General features: G+C 34.5%; 1 protein-coding gene across 4 annotated transcripts in view; it reads right to left on the reverse strand.

Annotated features, from left to right (window-relative positions):
• Positions 1-1945: 1945 nt before the first annotated feature.
• LOC150099259 (uncharacterized) overlaps positions 1946-21713 on the reverse strand; it is a 111285-nt gene continuing 91517 nt past the window's right edge. For all 4 annotated transcript variants that reach the window (XM_090404427.1, XM_090404426.1, XM_090404428.1 and 1 more), the window contains exons 2-3: positions 10754-10918; positions 1946-4247 (exon numbers count right to left, since the gene is read on the reverse strand). In XM_090404427.1, coding sequence (XP_090260553.1) covers positions 2115-4247; positions 10754-10918 — 2298 coding nt within the window. In that variant the 3' untranslated portion in view covers positions 1946-2114. The remainder of the gene's footprint in view (positions 4248-10753; positions 10919-21713) is intronic.

Genomic DNA, 21713 nt, shown 5'->3' on the forward strand with positions numbered 1-21713 from the left:
AGTAACAAGTTCAAATCTGATTATTAACAAAAATAGAATAAAAAACATCAGAAACACAGATTACCCTGTGAATGATGGAAAAATACTAAGTTCGGATGTGTTAGAGTTCATTTGGTTCTATTTCAAGCATCTATTTTTGAAGTCTATCACAGATATTTCATAAAAAATAAATATTACCATATGAAATTTTAAAAAATACAAAAGAAAATATATTATAATAACTATGCTATATATAATAATATATAATGCAAACTGTTTATCTATAATAAAGAGCTGTACAATAATAATCGGCTATGTCTACTACTTCCATAATTACTTTTTACTTTATAACTTAAAGGGTGCAATGTTATATTTTCTAGTGAAGGCTACTCCAAACAATTTATTCCGTGTCAATCTTGGTACCTAAGTCTTATTTTGAGAGAGGATATGCAAAAGAATAAAAACAGATTTCTAACGTCCATGTTAAATAATATTTTTTTTTTGCACATCTCAAGTGACACACTAATCTGGATTGCATAAATTGAACAGTAACATAGATGACTGATGTATAATTCAGTCCACTTTCCATGAACTAACTCGACACTTCTCTCATCACCTTAGGTCAGATTCAAAGGGAGAACAGTCCTTTCCTCAAGAAATCAGAACAAATTAATATTGAATTTTCAGTTTTAATAAACAGCAAATGTGAAACCTGTCAGTATGCTTTTTCTGAATAAGACATTAAAAATATTATTAGCAAAAAATAAAGTTAAATATATTAATAAAACTAAAAATTCTCAATCATATCCCACCCACTAGTCAATCATCCCTCCTTAACTAAAACCTGGATTCCATCAATGATTCAAACTTTTCTGTAGACAGCTCAAGGCACTCTTATGATATAATCATATCTGATTTAATGTCTTCTATTAACTAAGTTCACAATGAACTGTTTATTAAATTTTTACAAAACACATTATTGAAGATGTGCGAAGAAAATATTGAATACATTTGTTTTTTGAGTTTTTAATCTATAAACTAACAATAGAAAATTGAAGTAGAACATCTTGTAAAATCCACCATCAAAAATCATAAATGGAAGATGTCAATAGCAAGAAAATTTAGTAAAACAATGACTTTCTAAGATATTTGACTAAATGTATTAAATTCAATTCAGTTTCGACATTTACTGTCGCATTGTCATTAAGGAATAATGTATTAAATTTATAAAATTATTTTCCAAGTTCAGAATACTCCACATACTTATGCAATCCCATTACTAATGCAAATATTACATGCATTTCTTTACAGGCACACATATCACCTATCCAGAAACAGCATACCACTGAACAGAAAACATGCTTATCAGCATAACACAAAAACATTTGTGACTGTTCAATTAAAAATAAAACAATGAATAATACAATTTCATAAAAAAAAGGGTAGTAAACAACAGTGAATTTCAAAGAGTTCAATTTAAAAACTCATTTGGATATTCTTCAAATTTTTTAAAGATCAATACAGTAATTCTAAAATTATTTAGTATATATAAAAAGGCTAAAAAAAAGTTTCAAAATTTTCTAATAAATGATGTTCCAGTTAGTTTTCCACATAACTCTGAAATTTCACTCCAAAAAAGAAAATTATCACATACATGAGCACGCATTTTGGCAAAACACTGAATTGAATTTAATGCTTAACAGTTAATAATAAATAAAAACAATATTTTTAACTGAATTATAGAATAGCCAAAATATCCAACTAATATGCAGTATTATATAAACGTCACTTTTAAATAAAGGAGCTGTCCTATACATATATAAAAAAATTAAGTTTTCCAAAGGATTTATAATTCCACCCCCCCCCCCCTCCACCCTCAACTTCAAAAGTATGTGGTGAGTGTTTAACTCACTGTTTGGGATTTCAATCAAGGTTAAAAATAATCCAAAATCTAAAAGAATAAAAATTTGACACTACAAATACTTTTAATGTTTATGGACATGGCATGCTGAAAAATACATCTGAGTGCATCAGAAGTACTTTTACATTAATATCAAATTTTTGTTACAGACTTAGAAACTTAAGTTTTTTTTTTTTTTGCGCAACTATTTACATCTTTTTTACATAATCATGACTTAGAGCAAGGGAAAGTCAGGGGCTGGGGGCAAACAGTCAAAAATATTAACTTGATGTTGTCCTCCTCCTTTACCTAGAACAGCTGTAGGCTGATTACAATGAACAAATCTTGCATCTTTTTGGTTACTGGAAACATTCATGAAAAATGGAAACGGAGAAGAAAGAGTAGGGGTTACTTCCACAGGACTGTCTTTCCATAGTAAAGGTGTGGCACGTCCTTGATCAAGACTGCTACTGTGCAGACTATCACCAATGGAAGAGAGTTGTGTGTGTTTTACTGGTGTAGCAGGATTAAGAGAATCAATAAATTTTTCTTCTGGAGGATTCTCACTTAGAAGGGGATCAAATTCACTACATATGCTACTCAAATCATTTTGGTCAGAAGCATTAATCCATTCATCTCTGGAAGACTTGGGCTCTATAATATTTGCTTTGTGATAGTCCCATTCTGTATTAGGTGGCTCATGAATACCTGAAGATTTAGGAGAAAATACTGCATTTGACTGAAGTGGAAAAGTAGATGCACTCCAAAATGTGTGATGTGGTGAAGGCACAGAAAGGCTTGATTGGTGCACCCCATCAAAATTTATTAGTGTTTCATTACTAGCTTGTTCACTATTATAAGAACAATACTGATCATTGTTTTCACAGATGTGTCTAAAAGTGATCGTTGGCAATGCAGCCTCAGAATTACTTAAGTTAAATCTCTGTCTATCTGGAATCTGAGAAGCAAAATCAGGGGGCAAGCTGTGGTGTCTCTTAAAAGCATCTAAAGATGAGCCTCTGTGTTCACATAGCATGTTCTGAGAATGTTCACATTGCAATGAACCACCTAAATCATTTTCTAACCTCTGTTCTTGATGGATAGCATTTAAATTTTTTTCCAATATCTTGACCTTTGCTTGTTCTGCTGTTAACTCTAGTTTTGCTTCTTCTGATATGACATGCAAATCCTCGTTATCTTTTAATAGTTTTTTTACCTTTTCCCGAAGCTGGTTCTCGGATTTTGTTTGTTGGGCCAGTTTTAAAGAATGCCTCTGGGCAAGTTTGGTTTGAAGAATATCATTTTCCATTATGTAAGTCAGTAGCTGTCGTTGCAGTTCCAAAACATTATTTTCTTGAAGAACAGCTGATGCTTTAGAACAACTTTCACGACTCTGTAGTTTCCCTCTGTTTCTCGATAGTTTGTCAAAACTAGGCTGTCTTAGAAGTGATTTGTTCATACTTTCTTCAAGTAAAACATTTTCTGTTTTGGTAGAACTTGTTTTTACAAACTGGCCATGAAGACCATGTATTCTGACTTCAAGCTGTTGTTTTTCTGATAAGACCATTTCTAATTTTTCCTCTAATTTTTTCTTTTCCTCAACCAAAAGTTCTGTTGTTAACTTTAACTCATTAAACTGCTTTTCTAGGATATCTTTTTCTGCCTTTACTAATGACAGCTGTTTCTGCAAATTTACCTTTTCTGTTAGCAGTGTATCCAGATTTAAAGAACTTACATTGCTGCTGTTACCTGAAGGAAATTTAAGTTGTTGTTTCTCCATTTCTTCAACTCTCTTGCAAAGCAAAATTCCCTTTTGACCAATTACATCCAGAAGAACTAAAAGTTCATCTTCTTTGTTTGAGTTATATGTTTGTCTATCATTGACAACATAGCCCTGAAAACTTGTGTCACTGCCTTGATCTCTGTAATCTGTATCCACTCCACTGTCTTCTTTCATGCTTTCACAACGCTTTCCACATTCAGGCCCTGCAGAAGGAGATAGAGCAATAATTGTGGCCTCTTTAATGTTTTTCTCCTCCTTATTGTTTGAAGACCTAGTACGTATGTGGTTAAATTTTGCAGGTAATGAATTATTTTTTGTAAAATACTTTAAATATCCTGGGTTTGAAAAAGATTTTGGTAAAGGATTTGTTAGAGATAGATGCTTTGTAACTGATTCCTGTTTTCGTAATGAAGAAAATGATTTATCAGAGCAGCAACCACTGGTGGGAGAAGTTTCTGAATTAGAAAACAGAGCAGGACAGCTAATTGGAGAACTTTCTTTTAACATGTGACATTGCATACCATGAATGGCAAACATTACTCTGTCCTGTTCTTCTTCTAAGGCTTTCATACGGTCTCTCAGTTCCTATAAAATATATAATTAATAAATGTTCAAGTGAAACAGCTAATTTAAATACATATTAACTCTTAAAACTCAAAAGATTAAAAAGCAATGGAAATAAGTGTATGTAACTAATGCATGACATTTCATATAATTGCTAGCAATTCCATTATGATTTCTTTTGTTTAAATGAAGTTTAATAGAATAACTTTCATGTAAATCAAACTGAAACATCAGCAAAAGGCAAGTGATGAATTATATTATTAAAAACTGGCCTTACTGAACTTTTTCCATAAAACCTAATAAATCATTAGATATTTTCCCCTGTTTGAGTTCAGAAAGAGCACTTAACAAAATCATGAAAATTTTGGTGATTACATTAAAAAGACATTGATAAAGCCATTTTCTGTTTCCCAGTAACAGGTATAGATAACTGTCACTTCATGAAAACAAGTGTCATTTGCTTGCTTTTATTTTAATTTAGTTTTTAATTATGAGAATTAATCATTGTAATGAAGTATACAAAATTTAGTGGAAAAAAGCAGATTCATAAGAAGATTATTGAGAGAGGTGTCATTGTAGGCTGTCACATTGGCGGCATGTCCATATGTGTCATTGCCACTCAACTGGAGTCCAAAATCAACTGTTGGTGATGTGATCAACAAATGGACATGTTCTGGCATCACTAATGCAGGAAAATACCCAAGGCAGCCACCAAAAAAGGCTGACAGGGACAGGAGGGTGTTAAAACGAGTGGCAAGCAAAAACCGGCTACAATTGGCACAGACCATCCATGATGAGTTCCAGAGTGCCAGTAACACCATGGTAAGCACTAATACTGTACAAAAAGAACTCCATTTACTGGGTTTCCATGGAAGAGCACACAAGCTGAACATCACAACAATGAACAAGGCCTGGTGCAAAGAGCATGTGAACTGGACAATTGACCAGTGGAAAATGGTACTCTGAACCGATGAATCAAGGTTCACCTGTTTCCATTCTGATGGCAAAGTGTGGGCGTGGAAGCAGCCTGGTGAATGCTTGTTACCACAGTGTGTTGTACCCACAGTAAAGTTTGGTGGTGGAGGAGTAATGGTGTGGGGTGCATTCAGATGGTTTAGAGTGAGACTACATCTCTTGGTACCTAACATGATATGTCACTGTCTGAAATAATGTGGGTACTACGGTCGATTTTCTTGAGTTTACGGAATGAAAAACCCGAGTTTCCGGGAGGAAAACCTGCTTGCCCATGCCAGAGATCAACTAACTCGGGAACGGTCGAAGAAAGGCTTAGAAAAAGTTCCTCCAGTCGGCGACTAGACTTGAACTTAAGTCAAACTTCGAGCGACCAAGCGGCACTTCCACTGAGCTACACGGCCTATCGATTGTATAGCATAAGGAAAGATTATCCACCCAGCTCATTCAGTCTGAAGTAGCTTGAAAAAGTTCTATGTTTGGCCTCTAAAGTAGGATTTCTGGATTATCTAACTCTCTGCCTACGCAGAGCCAGTCCTAGCAGTTGAGTAAAGAAGCAGATTTTTTACATGAAGAGTGGAATGTACTGATAGATATGACAATAATACTAACCACAACATGCATTTATGCATTACTAGAGGTAATATGTAATTTTCACCTCCAAGTCTTAGCAACTTCTTCCTCCTGTATTAGGTACAAAATTTCTCTTTCTATGAACACTAGAGAACTTTTATAGGATGGATGCAAAAGTAATTTTACCATTACCAATGAGGAATCATCCCTGAAAATTGAGTACAAATAAAATATATAGATATACGAGAACAAGATTTTCACTTGGAGAGTGGTAAATGAGTTAAGGAGAAGTATGATGAGCAATAGGTTAATGAAGGTAATCTTGTAATAAGCTCTGAGAATCCATGAATATCCTGAATAATGACAAAAATATTTGTATTAAAGGAGCAAAAACCCTTTACCTGCTCAAGGAGTTATACAAGTGCATCCAGAATGGAGTTTTATAAATATTTCTGCATGGTTCAAACCAACTGTGTTATAAAATGAGCACTTTAAGCAATTCACTGATGAAGTAAGCTGAATGTAATCAATTAAAATTCAGTTTCAGAATGTCATGCCAGATCCTGTCAATTATTTTTGATGTTATTTCATACTATCACACTCTGCAATTTAACTTCTGTAACTAAGCTCAAAAAGAGCAAACTTACAATAGCCTATTTTTTAATGTGCATGTTTTTTTTTTCCTGTTCGGGAAAGACGGGAAGGTGACAATGAAAAGGCAGGTTGTATTTAAATGACTGAACTGGCTCAACAACTGGAGTAAGCTTAGTTTAGTAAAGTATCAGGCTGTCAATCTCAAGTGACTTAAGGTGTGAAGAAGTTCAATAACACTAACAATTGTTTCTGGAAACCTGTTTTAAGTCTAAACCCCTTGCTGGGTTGCAAATCAGTAAAACTCTGGGTAGTAATAATCGATTTTAATTAGAATGATGACACTCTGCCTTTCAGATAGGATGAAATTTAACAGATTATATTCTGGGAAATTCTTACTGTAAAATTATCGATGATAAATTTCTTCTTCTTTTTTCCTTACATGAAAGAGAGATAACTAGTGTTGAGATATAGATATTTGCTATACTCATCTGTTGGAAAACTGAAATAATATGATCCTTTTCTTTTTAAAAAAAAAGTTGGTAATTTTTTAAATCCAAAATTTGCCCAAATTTTAATATATTTTAACAAAAACTGCTTCTTGGAAATTCAAACTTTACACACTTCATATGTTATAAAATGCTGTAAATATTAAAAAAATAATGGATATAGGTTCAAATCCTGTTGTGGATTGGTGTTTGTGAATGTCATTAAGTGAGAGAGATGAAATTCACTGATGTAAGGGCACCTTGCTTATTGGAAGAATGAAGTGGCTTAAAAATTCCATGTTTGTTTCTAGAGAAGAAGTTTTGGATAGTGTAAAAATTAACAAAAAAAAAAGTTCTTAGTCGACCCAAGGTACTCAATGCCATCTATCAGTATACAATCTTTCATGGGTGGGAGTCCATAAAAAAAAAGCAGTGTTATAGCAAAAAATCCACAATTTATCCCAATGCACAATTTTTTTTTTTTAAATAGCACCAATCTGACTAATATATTCTGTGTGGACTCTCTTCCTTGACAATTCACTTTCATATTATGTAGAATGGAGAGTAAAAAATAAATAAAAATAAAACAAAGAAATTAAAACCAGTGTTTCTGTACAGCAGTTGTAGTGATGATGCATGCCCTTTGGATGTAAATATCTGGATCAAATTTTGCCTGAGATACAGGGAGCATTTGTAACGGCTTTTCAACTGATAGTGAGTGAGGAATATTTCATACAGAAGCAGCACAGTTTCCCTCCTAGAAGCACTATATCCAAACAGTCCATAAGAAAGTAATGCTACTTAGAAAATTTTGATTTATTCACTTATCATTTTGAAATTCTGTTTCCATACAAAACAGTAGTTAAGACTAGAATGAGCAGAGATAAACAAAGCAATTATGGTACCTTAAAAGAGACCATGCAAGAATCCACACATCACATTTCCTAAGCCACACCTTACCCAGTTTCTAGAGATACTTGATTTCCTTTCTCACTTGCCTGAGGTGAAAAACCTCATGTTTACACTAAGATTGCTCTGTCAATTTATCTCTTATCATGTTTCTATCATGTCTCCTCTCTTCTGGCCATCACTCCATACAATTCCATAGGCCTGATATTATCCTGGTCAAGTACTGCTGGATCTTTTTAGCTGTCTTATCTCCTTTGAACTCAGGCAACTATATCTGACCACAGCAATCAAGATGTAGTCTTAACAAAGCCCTGAAGAATAGCTTATCTGTATAGTAATGCACTGGTATTTATTTGAACAGTATCCTCCTTCAACAGTGCAGTCATCCAATGTGATGACTAGTATCTACATAGGCAAAGTGGATACTAGATCCAACATTATTAAAAAGCCGAATGTTTGCAGAAACCATGAAAGTTTCGTAAGATGACCTGAGAGCTTACGAGAATACAATCCTCGGCATCCCTGAGTTGCCTTAGCTTGCATTACTTAAAAGACATGGGTGCTGCCAAGTTGGATCTAGTGGTCACTTCGCCAAAATGAAGTCTAATGGCGCTTTATTTTAGTAATCTGGTGTGATGATTTAAATACCTTCAATGGGGCATCTAATGTAATACTGTCCCCTATCACCTTTATGTCTACCTGCAATGTCTTCAACTCAAAATACACAATGTTGTACTCAACAATGCTGAACTGACATGCCCATAGAATTGGTATGTTCAGATCAGTCTTCAAGGACTCTGTATTAAAAATATTTCTTATTACTCATCCCATCAATGGCAAATAATTCTATATTACTATCCAGACACCCTAATATCATTACTATTCAACACATAATGTCGTTGAAATCCAGACCTGTACTATTGAAAATAATACGTTTTTTTAATAAGGTTTTTTTTTTTTAAGTCAGGATTTTTTAAAATCCTGATTACACCTCAGAAACAACCAAAATTGCTCGAAATTGGAATATTTTACATGAAATTATAACATCCTATATTTTGGTCTTCTAAGGCATGACTACTGTATCAAACTACCTACATCTTAGTCTTCCACTGAGTCCTTTTCTTGCCATCCTGGCAACAAACACTTGTTTTGCTAATCTTTCTCATTCTAGTGACCATACCACCTGAGATTAGCTCTGCTAACAATACTAACAATGTCAAGTTCTTTTCTAATATTCTCGTTTTTAATGTGATACTGCCATTTATGCAGTTTGTTCACTCTCCTAATGTTTTATCAGAACTCTCATATCTGTGGTTTCTAGTCTTTGATAAGTGTTTTATTATTATTACTGCAAGACATCTCTAAGTCCAAAGACTTAAAGACGCCACAACTCTGTCTCCACCACTCAAATCCACCAACTCCAATGAACCACAACTATACCATTGCCATCTACTGCCCAACATCACTACTACTATTTTCACAGACAATCACAAACATCCATGCCTGAGGCAGGATTCAAACCCGCAACCATTTGGCTGAAGAGCGGATATGCTAACCACTCAGCCAACCAGGCTGGTGTTTTATTCCTAATGCAGCTCTCAGATCCATATGTTAAAATTGGTTTGAACACAGGTTTGTAAAGCTGGTTTAGCACTGACTAATTTCTCTTATTCTATATAAATTTATTCAGTGGACTTCCTATCATACATAATAGATCCTCCATATAGATCTGCCAATTCCTTTGTCTATTTTCAAATTTAATTTGTCATTATCACTAAAAATCATGTCTAAATAGATATATTTTACTTGTTCTATAGATCTTCCATTCAGGATGCAGCTGTTTACAATGTTTCTGAGTATTTTCATCGTCTTTTTTATTGCCAATTTTCATAACAAATTTATTCCAGTAGTCATTCGATTTAGTTAGGGAATCCTGTAGACTTGTACTGGATTTATTTATAACATCATCTGCATAAAGTAAAGATGTTGAGATAAACATATTAACATCTGATTCTGTTATCATTAATGCCACTCTCCTTTTTTAAGAAGCAAATATTAAAGAAGTGACCCAGCACTTTTTATAAGTTCTTTGTGAATGATGTAAGTCAATGGCCAATGCTACAATTGTCAATTTCTAAGTGTAACTACAATACTATGTTAAGATTTTACAGACTTGCTTCGAATACTATCTGGACACTTCCTACTAAAAATGTGAAAATATTACTGAAGTAATGAACTTCAAGGTTCACAGAAATGTTAATAATAAATAAGAAGCCAAAATAAATTGCTCAATGGTTGTGGTCCCTTTAGACTGAGGTCCTGACCTCAGGTAACAAGATATTCCTGCTTGAGTTAGTGTACGAGTTACCCAGAAAAAATTTGGGGGTTGGAGAAAGAGAAATATCAGATCGTTTGAACTTAAGTATATTTGTTATGAATTAATTACAAAACAGAAAGGAGAAGGGTCACGTACTATTGAGTTCCAAAGGAACTGTATAGTATGTGAAATTTCTTAAAAGCCAATTGTTTTGTGCACCTCAATAAAATAGTAACAATCGTCCATCTACAGAAACGGGGAGGGGGACTTGGGTTTGATTACGACAAAGCTTTTTTAAAAGCCAAAAATATGCTTAATGTATTTGTATTTTTTTTCCTAAACACATATTAGCCCAAACAAATGAGACAATGTTTCATTTGTTTGGGCTAATGTTTATTTTCATATTATATAATAATAAGATAACTGGCTGTCAGAAAAACAGCATTTATGTAAAATATACAAGTTTTGTTAAAACTATATATATAAGGAAAACACTAAGCGACTTTTCAGTAATATCACTTGATTTCAGTAACTAATAAAATCTCGCGGCAATAAGCAATAATAATTAGTTGCCGCATATAAATAAGCACAGTTCCTCTCTGAGAAAGCTTTTAAGAGATTTTTTTTTCACGTATCTGTTCTCTTCATTAGGAGAACAGATGCGTGTGCATACATACCTGAATTGACACGAGAGATTTCGCCTGTTCCCGTATGAGAAAATAGATAGGGCCACTGATGGCCATGTTTCCGTCTCTTGGCCCGTCACCTGCCGCCTGTCCGACTTCCGTACCATGTAGACATCGTTCCGTAGCATGTTGGCATGCACCGTCTCTTTCCCCTGCCTGAAAGAAGATGACGAATGCTATCAGTTAGCGGAAAGCTGGAGATAATAGTTCTTTACTATTAGAGAACAAGGGGAGGAGATTGAGAGAATGCGTGTGTGCACGAGGGAAGTTATTAGTTTCGCCAGGGCAGCTGGCAGGTAGTTAATGAAGCCTTCACGAGGTTGAGTTTATATGAAAGTTTAACTGGGCTTTTCATAAGTACAATAATAATGCAATTTTGAAGTGGTTGGCATGACATATTTCCAAAACTTTCATTAACTTTCGTGATATAAAACTGGTTTTCAAATTCGGTCGATTTAAATTCATCGATCGCATTTGTAATCCGTACGTCTATCAACACTATTTTTAACCAACGCAGGCAAGGATATCAAATCAGTCCTTTTAATAAACTTAAATATTATGGGCAATAATAATAATCGACTTTTTATTTCGCCTTTCGAATTATATTCGCCATCATAACAGTTTAAAATAGTATTTATCTTGTGAGTAATTCATTGAGGAACGGCAGCAAATCCAGGCACATACTGAAGAACATACATTCTAGGAAAATATTCCACCTGGTGTTAATTAACTCACTACTTAAGTAAACGTGAAAACATTTTTGAAAATCACGTGTACAAATAAAATGTTAAAAAGAAAAGAAGTATTTAAAACATTCTCAACTCTCCTCCCCCATACACACACAAAAATGTCACTTTAATCCAGCGCAGAAACGTCAAAAAAACAAAAAAACTTACATATTGCGCAAATGCATACTTTATACCTGTTGACAGTACACGTAACATCACCAAACGATTCGATGTCGACTTTATAATGAAAACTATTTTAAAAAACGTAATTCATTCTGCTCACTATTCTTGAGACACGATAAAAATGATTTCTGTAATTCCAATACTGACAGATAATATTCACGCTAATATATTTCGAAATACAAAATCAAATCAGTATTTAGATTGTTTGTAGTCGAGATTTTTTTTCAAATATGATTTTAAGATTTTTTTTTTGCAAATTTAAATTTAAGAACGTATTTCTATTGTGAGAAATCCAAACTTTCATGCAAACATTTAATAACTAAAACTGTCAACGTTTGTAAAAGTGTCTCCTTCAAAACAACTTTGGCATGGTGATCTGGTTACTCCCGATTAATATTGATAATTCTAATTATAATTCATGATTTTAACCTCTAGAAATGAGCAAAAATGCAGCGTATTTTCGATATTGCGTCCCCTTAATAATTTTATTATCTACGTTCATTCATAATTGTTGGGAATGCTACTGATAAAGAACGATAAGACCAGGGGGGCTCGTGCATTGACACTGCGAAACTACAGCACCCCTAATTTTTCTCGATATGTAAATATATTTATTAATTTATTTATATTTGCTTATAATATTTCATTTTATCATCAACAATCCTGTACAATTCTCTTATGTTGTATAAAAAATAATAAAAATCCACCTTGTAGCACACTTGGAGGGCAAAGTATTGTCATATTGTCATAGCGCACGCATATGCACATCATAGTGAGATGCGAGCTATTAGCGTAATGCGGCACTGTCCGCCGCGCAGTTTCACTGTTGTTTATATGCAGTTTGAGCCAGTAGTAAGAGTGTTCGTAGTGCTTTAGTGTTTACTCCGTCTCTTTAAATATTTGGACATTACAATTAAAGACATAACATTTGTTATAGTTTTTATTTTAGAACATTATTGGGGTTATGATAATGAATTTTATTTTTAAGTAATTTTGAATTATACTAAACTATAATTTTATCGATAATAAATAATATTTTTTCATGAAACAAAACAAGAAAAATATATTTTATTTTTAAGTAATTTTGAATTATACCAAACTGTATAATTTTATCGATAATAAACAATATTTTTATACGTTTAATTTTTTTTTTTTAATTTTTACCATAATTTTGGTATTTTATCCAAGCACGTATACACTGTACTTACAGTGTGTATGTATATTTCTAAAGTTGCAGCACCCCCACGATTTCAAGCCACGAGCCGCCACTGGATAAGACAGAAATAAATGTAACTTTGCAAATGTAACTAAAGAAATATATTTTCAAAAAACAAAATAAGAATCAAAGAGCACAAATATACATCAAATACTTAGGGAAATACGCTTCTACCCCGTCTCAGCGTCTATGATATCCCTACTAGAAGGGTCTGGTAGAGAAACGCCGCTACACCGAAGTATGTATGCCTACCATGGGCAAGAAACATGGCTTCTTGCCAGTTTTGAAGTCATGGTAATTCTCTGGCAGGTTTGTTTTGAGGAATGATATACCCTTTCATCCCTATATGAGACTGGTTACCTCATCTTCACTTGGCAGTACCAATAAAGATTTTTTGCGCCTCAGATGGGGCTCAAATCCATCCAGCAAAAATGACACGTTTGATATTAACCGAGCTATAAATGATCGTCTACCAGATATGAATTCTAAAAGGAGAGACAGAAGGATATGTTCGCAGTTCGCAAAATCTTTTAAGTATATCTTGAAGCATGCATTCTGGATGAATGTCATTTATCCTATCAAATCTTTGGATAGAAAAATATCATAAACAGATCTAAAAATATCTACAAAAGCATAATAATAATAAAGTTCACCTTTGCATTTTTGCATTATGTTCAAAAATGCAAAATTTCAATTTTGAGTAGTTCAGAAAGACGTTCTACACTACGAGAACTTGGGAATATTTTTGTTCATGCGATAGATACTCTTCATATCTTTCTTCACTGACAGTTAATTAGTTCAGGTTTTATAAAACTGAACAAGCAATTTTATATCCTCAAAACATTTAAAGATTGTGTCGTACCCACATATCCAATAATTCATATATTCTTGTTAAGCTATTTGCATCCCGTCATTCTTCATCGATATCATTGATTTGTCACATCAAATCTCTAAAAAAACGGGACAATTTTTTAAATAAAATTTTCAGTAAAACCAGAATAGATATTGGATGAAGTAATTGTTCCTAATATTGAGTCTCCTACTTACTAAAAAGTTTTTTTTTTTTAATTGAAATTAAAGAATTAATACACTGCTTCCACTACGTTCATCGGGCAAGTTCTGTGGCCTAGAAAAGACATCGACTGTTCGCTCAGAAGTCATACAGGAAACATGCGTACGGGCTACTGCAGTAATTAAACATTTCAAGTTCACAGGAGATAGTGAGAACACGCATGTGTTTTTAGATGCGAGCCGATGCTGTGAATTTTTATTAAAAGTTGCAGCCCATGAGCATTTTGTCAAAAACATCAATACATATCATTGAATGGCATGCAACACAGAATCTGGTTCTCCGTGTTTTGCGTTTATAGAGCTGAGATGTGGCTAGAGTAAAAAAATCAGATACTCGATGTTTTGAATGGTGTTTAAGGAATATTTCGGTGGTAAGATGATTTGACTTCGTGAATAATGATGACATACCTCAAAGGTGTGGTCAGTTACACATGAGCACTATTTTATATAAGGAAAGGCTACGAAGGATCAGCCATGTTGTCAAAACGGACATTCGCTTAGTCAATATGATTATGTTAAGTGATAAGGAAAAGAGGTGGGTCCTGAAAGAGATAGATCGATAACATCAAACAAGACCTTAACAGATTTCGCTTACAGTACCATGAAGCGGCAGTGCACGCTCAGAACAGACATCTGCCGGAGGAAGTTGTTCACTCTACTCAGATCTCCGTGACTGTTGGTTGCATGAGGAACTTGTATGTACCTATGTAAAGCAATTATTTGGCTGATAATTATTCCTTCTTTGTCTCTTTGCGCATGTTAAATTCGATAATTTCTGAGTCATCAAACCGTTTACGAAATTTAATTTGCGGTGCAATCAGTTGACTCGTAAGAGTGATGATGCCTGACTGTATGGAAGAAAACAACTGAGGCACTGTGTCGCTTAAGGCGAAGTATGAAATTGTGCAACCATTCGTAATAATCTCTCTAAAATTAATAATAATAATAATAAATATATATATATATATATATATATATATATATATATATATATATATATATATATTTGCGTTCTATTAGATGAATTCATATCAGCGTCGTCCTGTATTGAACCTCCAAAAACGGTGAAAAATCTTAGGCGAAAGTGAGCTGTTTAAATGGTTTTTTTTTCCTTTTCCATGAATTTTCTGCATCCCCAGCGTCACTTACAATATACAGGAAGTGTCATTTAACAAACAACAAGCATTACGCAACGTAGAAGGCAAACAAAAGAAATCCCACTAAATATAAAACATGGCAGGTCTATAGATGAGAGGTGGCGACCTCTCCTGGCAATCCTATTAAATGCTTTTCCTGAGACTTCCTACCGAATTTAATTGCTGGACTAGCTTTGCGTTCAAATCTTTTTTTTTTTTTTTTTTTAAGAAGCAAATTGCTGTGAGAAATGAGTCCGGAAAAGAGTAAATATACAACTAGCTTGCTAAAAATAAACTTGTCGGGAAGGGCTGATTGTTTACAAAACGAAGACCACTTGAGCTACAATGTAGAGGCGTAATGGGTGTGTTATGAAAAGAGTTTCATAGGTGGCATCCACGTGATAGACGCAATGATGTTTTGTTATTCACTATGAGGCTAATACTACGATAGGCTGCAAAATCAAATTGCAGCAATGATTAGAACACATGGAGGCTTAAAGCTCATTGTGTTCTAATTTCATGGCATTGTACAATATATAAAGCAATCCTGAAAAGATTTTTTTTTTTTTTTTTTTTAAATATTGAGAACTGGCAAAATGTTATAGAACTATACAATTACAACTTCGGTTCACAAACATAATGGCTCGTTTTATTTATTTTTTCATGTTGGTATCTGGCACAGATAACTGGACAGGACAATACAGGCTTGATACAGATACTGTAGATAAATTGCTACCAGCGTGAGTGTTTTAAGCTGCAAGTTCTGTTCATCCTTACGCGCAGAACCACCATATCATGCAGGCTTTCCAAAAATGGATTTCGTGCTCCAAAAATAGATTTAACTCAGGAAACTAGCTGTCTCTGGTCGGACTGGAATCGAATCTAGGTTCCTGGGGTAAATCTATTTTTGGAGTACGCAAGTTGAATTTCCTTCCCGGAAACTGAGGTTTTATATAATCACTAAAAATAAAATGACAATAAAAACCCATACTAAACTGGAGTTTAGGATCACGAGATGAATGCAGGCTGCCTGCTATCCCTTCTCTCCGATGAGGCTAAGGGAGAAGACCAGCTGCCTACCAATTTCCAAGTCAGGGCTAAACGATCTCCACCTACCCATTTGCGTACGTTTTAAAATTTTATATATAAAATGTCGAAACTACCATATTAACCGCCATACGAAAAGTTTCAGAATTTTATTGTTTTTAAGTATCGATATTATGATTCTTCCCTTAACTCATTCGTGAATACATGTGATGGTCAAATTGTAATGGCCAAGTCATTGCTACTGCTGAAATGCTTTACTGTTTCCTTAAAATATCTGCTTAATTTTGGTCTCTATCATTGCATTCCCAAGAGTCAAATTCAATTCAAAATGAAGCGGTATGAGCGAGTGTGCGAATTTATTTTAATATATTGCATAACATTCTAGGTGTATATTAATGGTAAAGATCATACAAGCAACATCATGGCTAATTTGCTTTATCTCACAGAATTATTAAAAAACATAAGGAATAAACAAGAATTCGGAAAATAAAAGCATACAAAACTATTTATAAACTTCTTCATGCTCAAAGACCAAAATGACTTGTTCCAGTTTCAAACATGCTCTTTATCGTCCCCAGCTTATTTTGTTGATACAAGATTTTCACTTCTCTGTCCGTTGCGATCGTTTTTAGCAATGTGGTTGAATTTACTGGAACTGCACTTACCGGTGCTCACTAGTCAACATATGATTAAAATTTGGAAAGAGTAGACGATAACACATTCTCTGTTGGTGAACTATATAGCTGAATCATTGTTCAATATGCAGGACGACCACAGAAATATAAGAAGCGGCTCGAGTCGATAAACAACTAGTATAATTTTTATACTAGTATCGACTTTTAAGCTACATTATTATCAAATATGCACCAAACAATATTTTCGTTAACCTAAATTGTACAGTCCTCTACTGAGGAAATTTGATTTAAAATAATGTCATACTTTATAAATAAAACATGTCTACACTATGGAGCAGTGGTACTGTGCAACCACGTATGCGAGACCCCTCGACACTTATGCGCATGGCAGAAGGCGAACCCATTCCAATAATAGGACAGTTAATGCGTTTCGTGGGATGAGTGTTTATTATTATACGTCGGAACATTAGCTTTTCTTTTATAAAAAAAATTCTAGTTTTTAAAATGGTAACCATTTTGCTTGTACAACAGCTGGAAAATTTTATGTATAAAGCACGTGATTTCGCGTGTTGGTAACAAATTCGTACATCGCCTTATTCCTTCCTCCCCTTCAACATGAACTGACTCTTCTTGGCACATTGCCAGCCGAGGGTCTCGCATCTGTGATCGGACAGTTTTTTCTGTTTTTATTTTAGGCGCGTACGCCGGGAAAGAGTGCTTCCTTTTTCGTTCGTGAGATATTGCACAATCCTCTTCGAATTTATTTAGTTGTATTGTTATTGGTTAAACGAAAATAAAAAATGATGGTACAACATGACAAAATTTCATGCCGGCTGGGGCGTCACCCGGTTAAACAAGGCCCCCGTTGTTTTCGCCAAGGAACCAGCGCGAACAGCGAAAAGTCAGCTACTGGAACAAATCTGAAAACAAACCCCAACTCAACATCACCAGAGATTGGTACTATCAACGTAAGAAGCCTGAATGGCAAAGAAATGGAGCTAGCTGAGGAATTAGATAAGTACCAGTTCGACATAATAGGGGTGACTGAAACAAAAAAGACCAAAACTGGTGAGATCTTTCTGAGCAATAAATACAAAATGTTATATTCAGGCAATGACAATCAAGGAAAAGAAGGAGTAGCCATAGTATTCAACACAAAATACGAGACTAATCTTCTTGAATGGCAGTCAGTCTCAAGTAGAGTAATGTGGGCAAATATGAGAATGGGGAACTGGACAATGAGACTTATTTGTGCCTATGGTCCCACAGAAGGTTCTACTAAGGTAGAAGTGGAGGAATTTTTTGATGCTTTAGAAAAAGCAACTGACACAATGAAAAAGGAAAAGTTGGTCCTTGTTGGCGATCTAAATAGCAGAGTAGAAAATGATTGCGAGACATACAAAAATATTTTGGGAAAATTTGGAGAAAAGAGCAAAGCTAATAATAATGGCAAATACCTGTTGGATTTCTGCTCAGGACATGGACTGGTTATTACTAACACCATGTTCCAACATAAAAATGCGCACAAATTCACATGGAGAGAAGAGGCTAGGAATAAGAAAAGTCTCATTGACTATGTTATTGTTGATAGTGATGTTTTCTCCCTGGTGCAGGACACCAGAGAGTACAGAGGATTTGAAATTGGAAGTGATCACTATTTAGTCTTGAGCAGGATAAAATTGAATTTCATATCGAAAAGAATAACATGTAAGAAAGTTTTAAAGCGAATAAAAGTTGAGCAGCTCTCAGATGTGAACTGTAGACTAAAATACAGAAAGATTATTGAAAAGAAAATGAAAGAGTTTGAGAACAGGAATCAAACTTCGCAGATTCAGTGGCAAACTCTGAAGGAAACATTGATTGATTCTGCCAGAGAGGCATGTGGTGAGGTTGTGTGCAAGGATAAAAAAATCAGAACACCCTGGTGGACACAGGAAGTTAAAGAGGCAGTGAAGGAAAAGAAGAAAGCATATCAAAAGTTCCTGGCAAATAAGTCAGCTTTTACTCTTACAGAATACAGAGACAAATGTAAGAAAGCTAAACAGTGTGTAAAACTAACTAAACAAAAGTCATGGGAGGACTTTGGCAAGAATATAGAAAATAAATATCAAGAAGGTGGCAAAATATTCTGGAGGTTGTTGAAGAAGCTTAGGAATGGAGGAAAGAGTGCTGTAAAAGGAATTAGAGATGATAAAGGTGACATGAAAACAGGAGAAAAAGATATCCTTGAAGTATGGAGTAATTACTTTGAAAAACTGCTAAATGAAACAAGCAGTGATGACAGCACAGTGATAAAAAACACTGACCAGGCATGCAGTCAGGAATACATATCCATACTTGAAGTAGAAAAAGCCATCAAAGGCTTGAAATGTGGAAAGGCAGCAGGAGTAGATGATATTCGACCAGAAATGCTGAAGTATGGTGGTATAAGAGGCTTACAGTGGCTGCACTGCATAGTTCAGAAAGCCTGGTCAGAGGGACGAATTCCCGATGATTGGAGTAGAGCTCTCATAGTACCCATATATAAAAAGGGAAATAAAACTGAATGTGAGAATTACAGAGGTATTTCCCTACTGAGTGTTCCTGGCATGATCTATGCAAGTATACTTGAGAAACGGTTGAGAAGAATTGTGGAAGAAAAGCTTGGTGAAGAACAAGCTGGATTCAGGCCAAATAGAGGCTGTCAGGATCAGATCTTCACTTTACGACAAATAGTCGAGAAAGCATGGGAATATAACAAAGATCTGTATTTAAGTTTTGTCGATTTGGAAAAGGCATATGACAAGAGAGAAGCTATTCAATACGCTGCAGTTATATGGTGTTAATGGGGCATTATATCAAGCAATACTTAGTCTTTATTTGAGTTGTGAGTCAGCAGTTAGAATTGAAGTACAGGAAGATGGTTTAATGTTAAATCTGGTGTGAGATAAGGATGTACATTATTCCCTCTGTTATTCATTATCTATATGGATCACATTATGAAGGAATGTGATATTAAACCTGATATTAAAATTAGAGATGTTAATGTCAGCTCTTTGCTTTATGCGGATGATGTTATACTTCTAAATAAATCTGCTACAAGATTCTCTGACTAAATTGAATAACTGTTGTAATAGATATGGTATTTATTGCATGTCAGCAATAAAAAGACAAAGACAATGAAAATAGGCAGAATCATTGAAAATGTCAACTGTGTTGTGAATGGAGAACCCGTGGAACAAGTAAAACATTTCAGCTACTTAGGCACGATTTTTACTGAAGATTGTAAATTAAACATGGAAATAGACAACAGAATCAGCAAAGCTGGTATGGTGGGAAGTCAATTGAATAAATTCATATGGAATAAGAAAGAAATTAGTCGGAACACTAAATTAGCTGTATACAAGACAGTGTTCAAACCAGTTTTAACTTATGGATCTGAGAGCTGGGTCAGAAGTAAAACACTTGACCAAAGACTAGAGACCGCAGATATGAGAGTCCTGAGAAAGATTAGAGGCATGAACAGATGACATCAATGGCAATATCATATTAAAAATAAGGATATTAGGAAGGAACTTGACATTGTCAGCATCCAGGAATGCGTTAGCAGAGCTAATCTCAGGTGGTATGGTCACTTAAATAGAATGGGAGAGGAAAGATTAGCAAAACAAGTGTTCTCTGCGAGGTTGGCAGGAAAACGATCCAGAGGAAGACCAAGATATAGGTGGATTGATACGGTACAAAGTGCCTTAGACGATAGAAATATAAGATGTGATAATGTTGGAGTCTTGACAAGTAACAGACTGATTTGGAGGAAAATTGTAGATAGGAAGTTAGTAATGATGTAATTTTTTCATGTAGTACTGTCATATCCTGTACACCCTCTTGAGGGTACATGGCAGGAATTTGATGATGATGATGATGATGATGATGATAAATAAGTATTTCATAGAGAGAAAATGATCGGGGATATAACATTTTCGATAACATTATAAGGAGTACTCTACAAACAAAAAAAGATTGGATGCCACTGCATAACAAGAATAAGGAACTCTAAATGCAAATCGGAGACAAGCTCATTCATTGGCTTAGTTCTTGCTCTGACCGACTATTGAAACTAGAGACGATTTATCTCTTTTAAGCATCGCCGCACTAACTGCTTGGACATTTGACGATGTACGTGGAATTCACATCTAGATAAACTCAGAGAAAATTAAGTGCATGGAAGAGTGAAGTATAGTTGCCGAGAGATTTCTAAAAGTTAGGGCTAAATAAGTTCCTCCTTCACTGGGGAAAAAAAAAAAAAAAAAAAAAAAAAAAGCAAGGATTTATTTCTATGTAACAAGTTTGTATGATTCGTAAGATGTAAAAAAAAAAAAAAAAAAAAAAAAAACGCAAGCGCTGAATAGTTTTCTTTGCTCAATAGTGAACCTATTCATTATCACAACGGGAACCTGTTGCATATAAATCTCCGCAATACACGCAAGAGGAGGCAAAACTAACAAACACGCCATGTGTGAGGAACTGATTACGGAGAAAATGGAATCCGAAATATTTCTCGAACAGCTGGAATTTGGAGTTCTGAGGAGGAGGATGTATAGGTAAGAATATCCCAAAAAACGAGAGCTAAAAGGAATGAAAGAGGGACGAGAAGCTGGTTTGGAGGCAGTTGGATAATAGTGATTAGGATGAATCTAAGGCAGGTTTCGTTTTAAGCTATTTTTGATTTTCGAAATAAGCACCTATAAGAAGTCCCGTTTTAGTTCTAAGTTATCTCAGGAATCCGTCTGATTTGGATTCCTTGCAAAAATTGTTCAAAAGACATTCCAAGTTTTCTTTTCCGTCAGGAACATCTGTAGAGATGTCGAAAATTTATAATTCAATAACTCTGTTATCTTTTAGGATCGCTATTAAAGTTCGTCGAATAATTTCAATTTTGGTTTTAATCGTAGTGAC

This window comes from Typopeltis vanoorti, chromosome 14, assembly GCF_054136105.1.
Source record: "Typopeltis vanoorti isolate ZY-2024b chromosome 14, IOZ_Tvanoo_1.0, whole genome shotgun sequence".
NCBI lineage: Eukaryota > Metazoa > Arthropoda > Arachnida > Uropygi > Thelyphonidae > Typopeltis > Typopeltis vanoorti.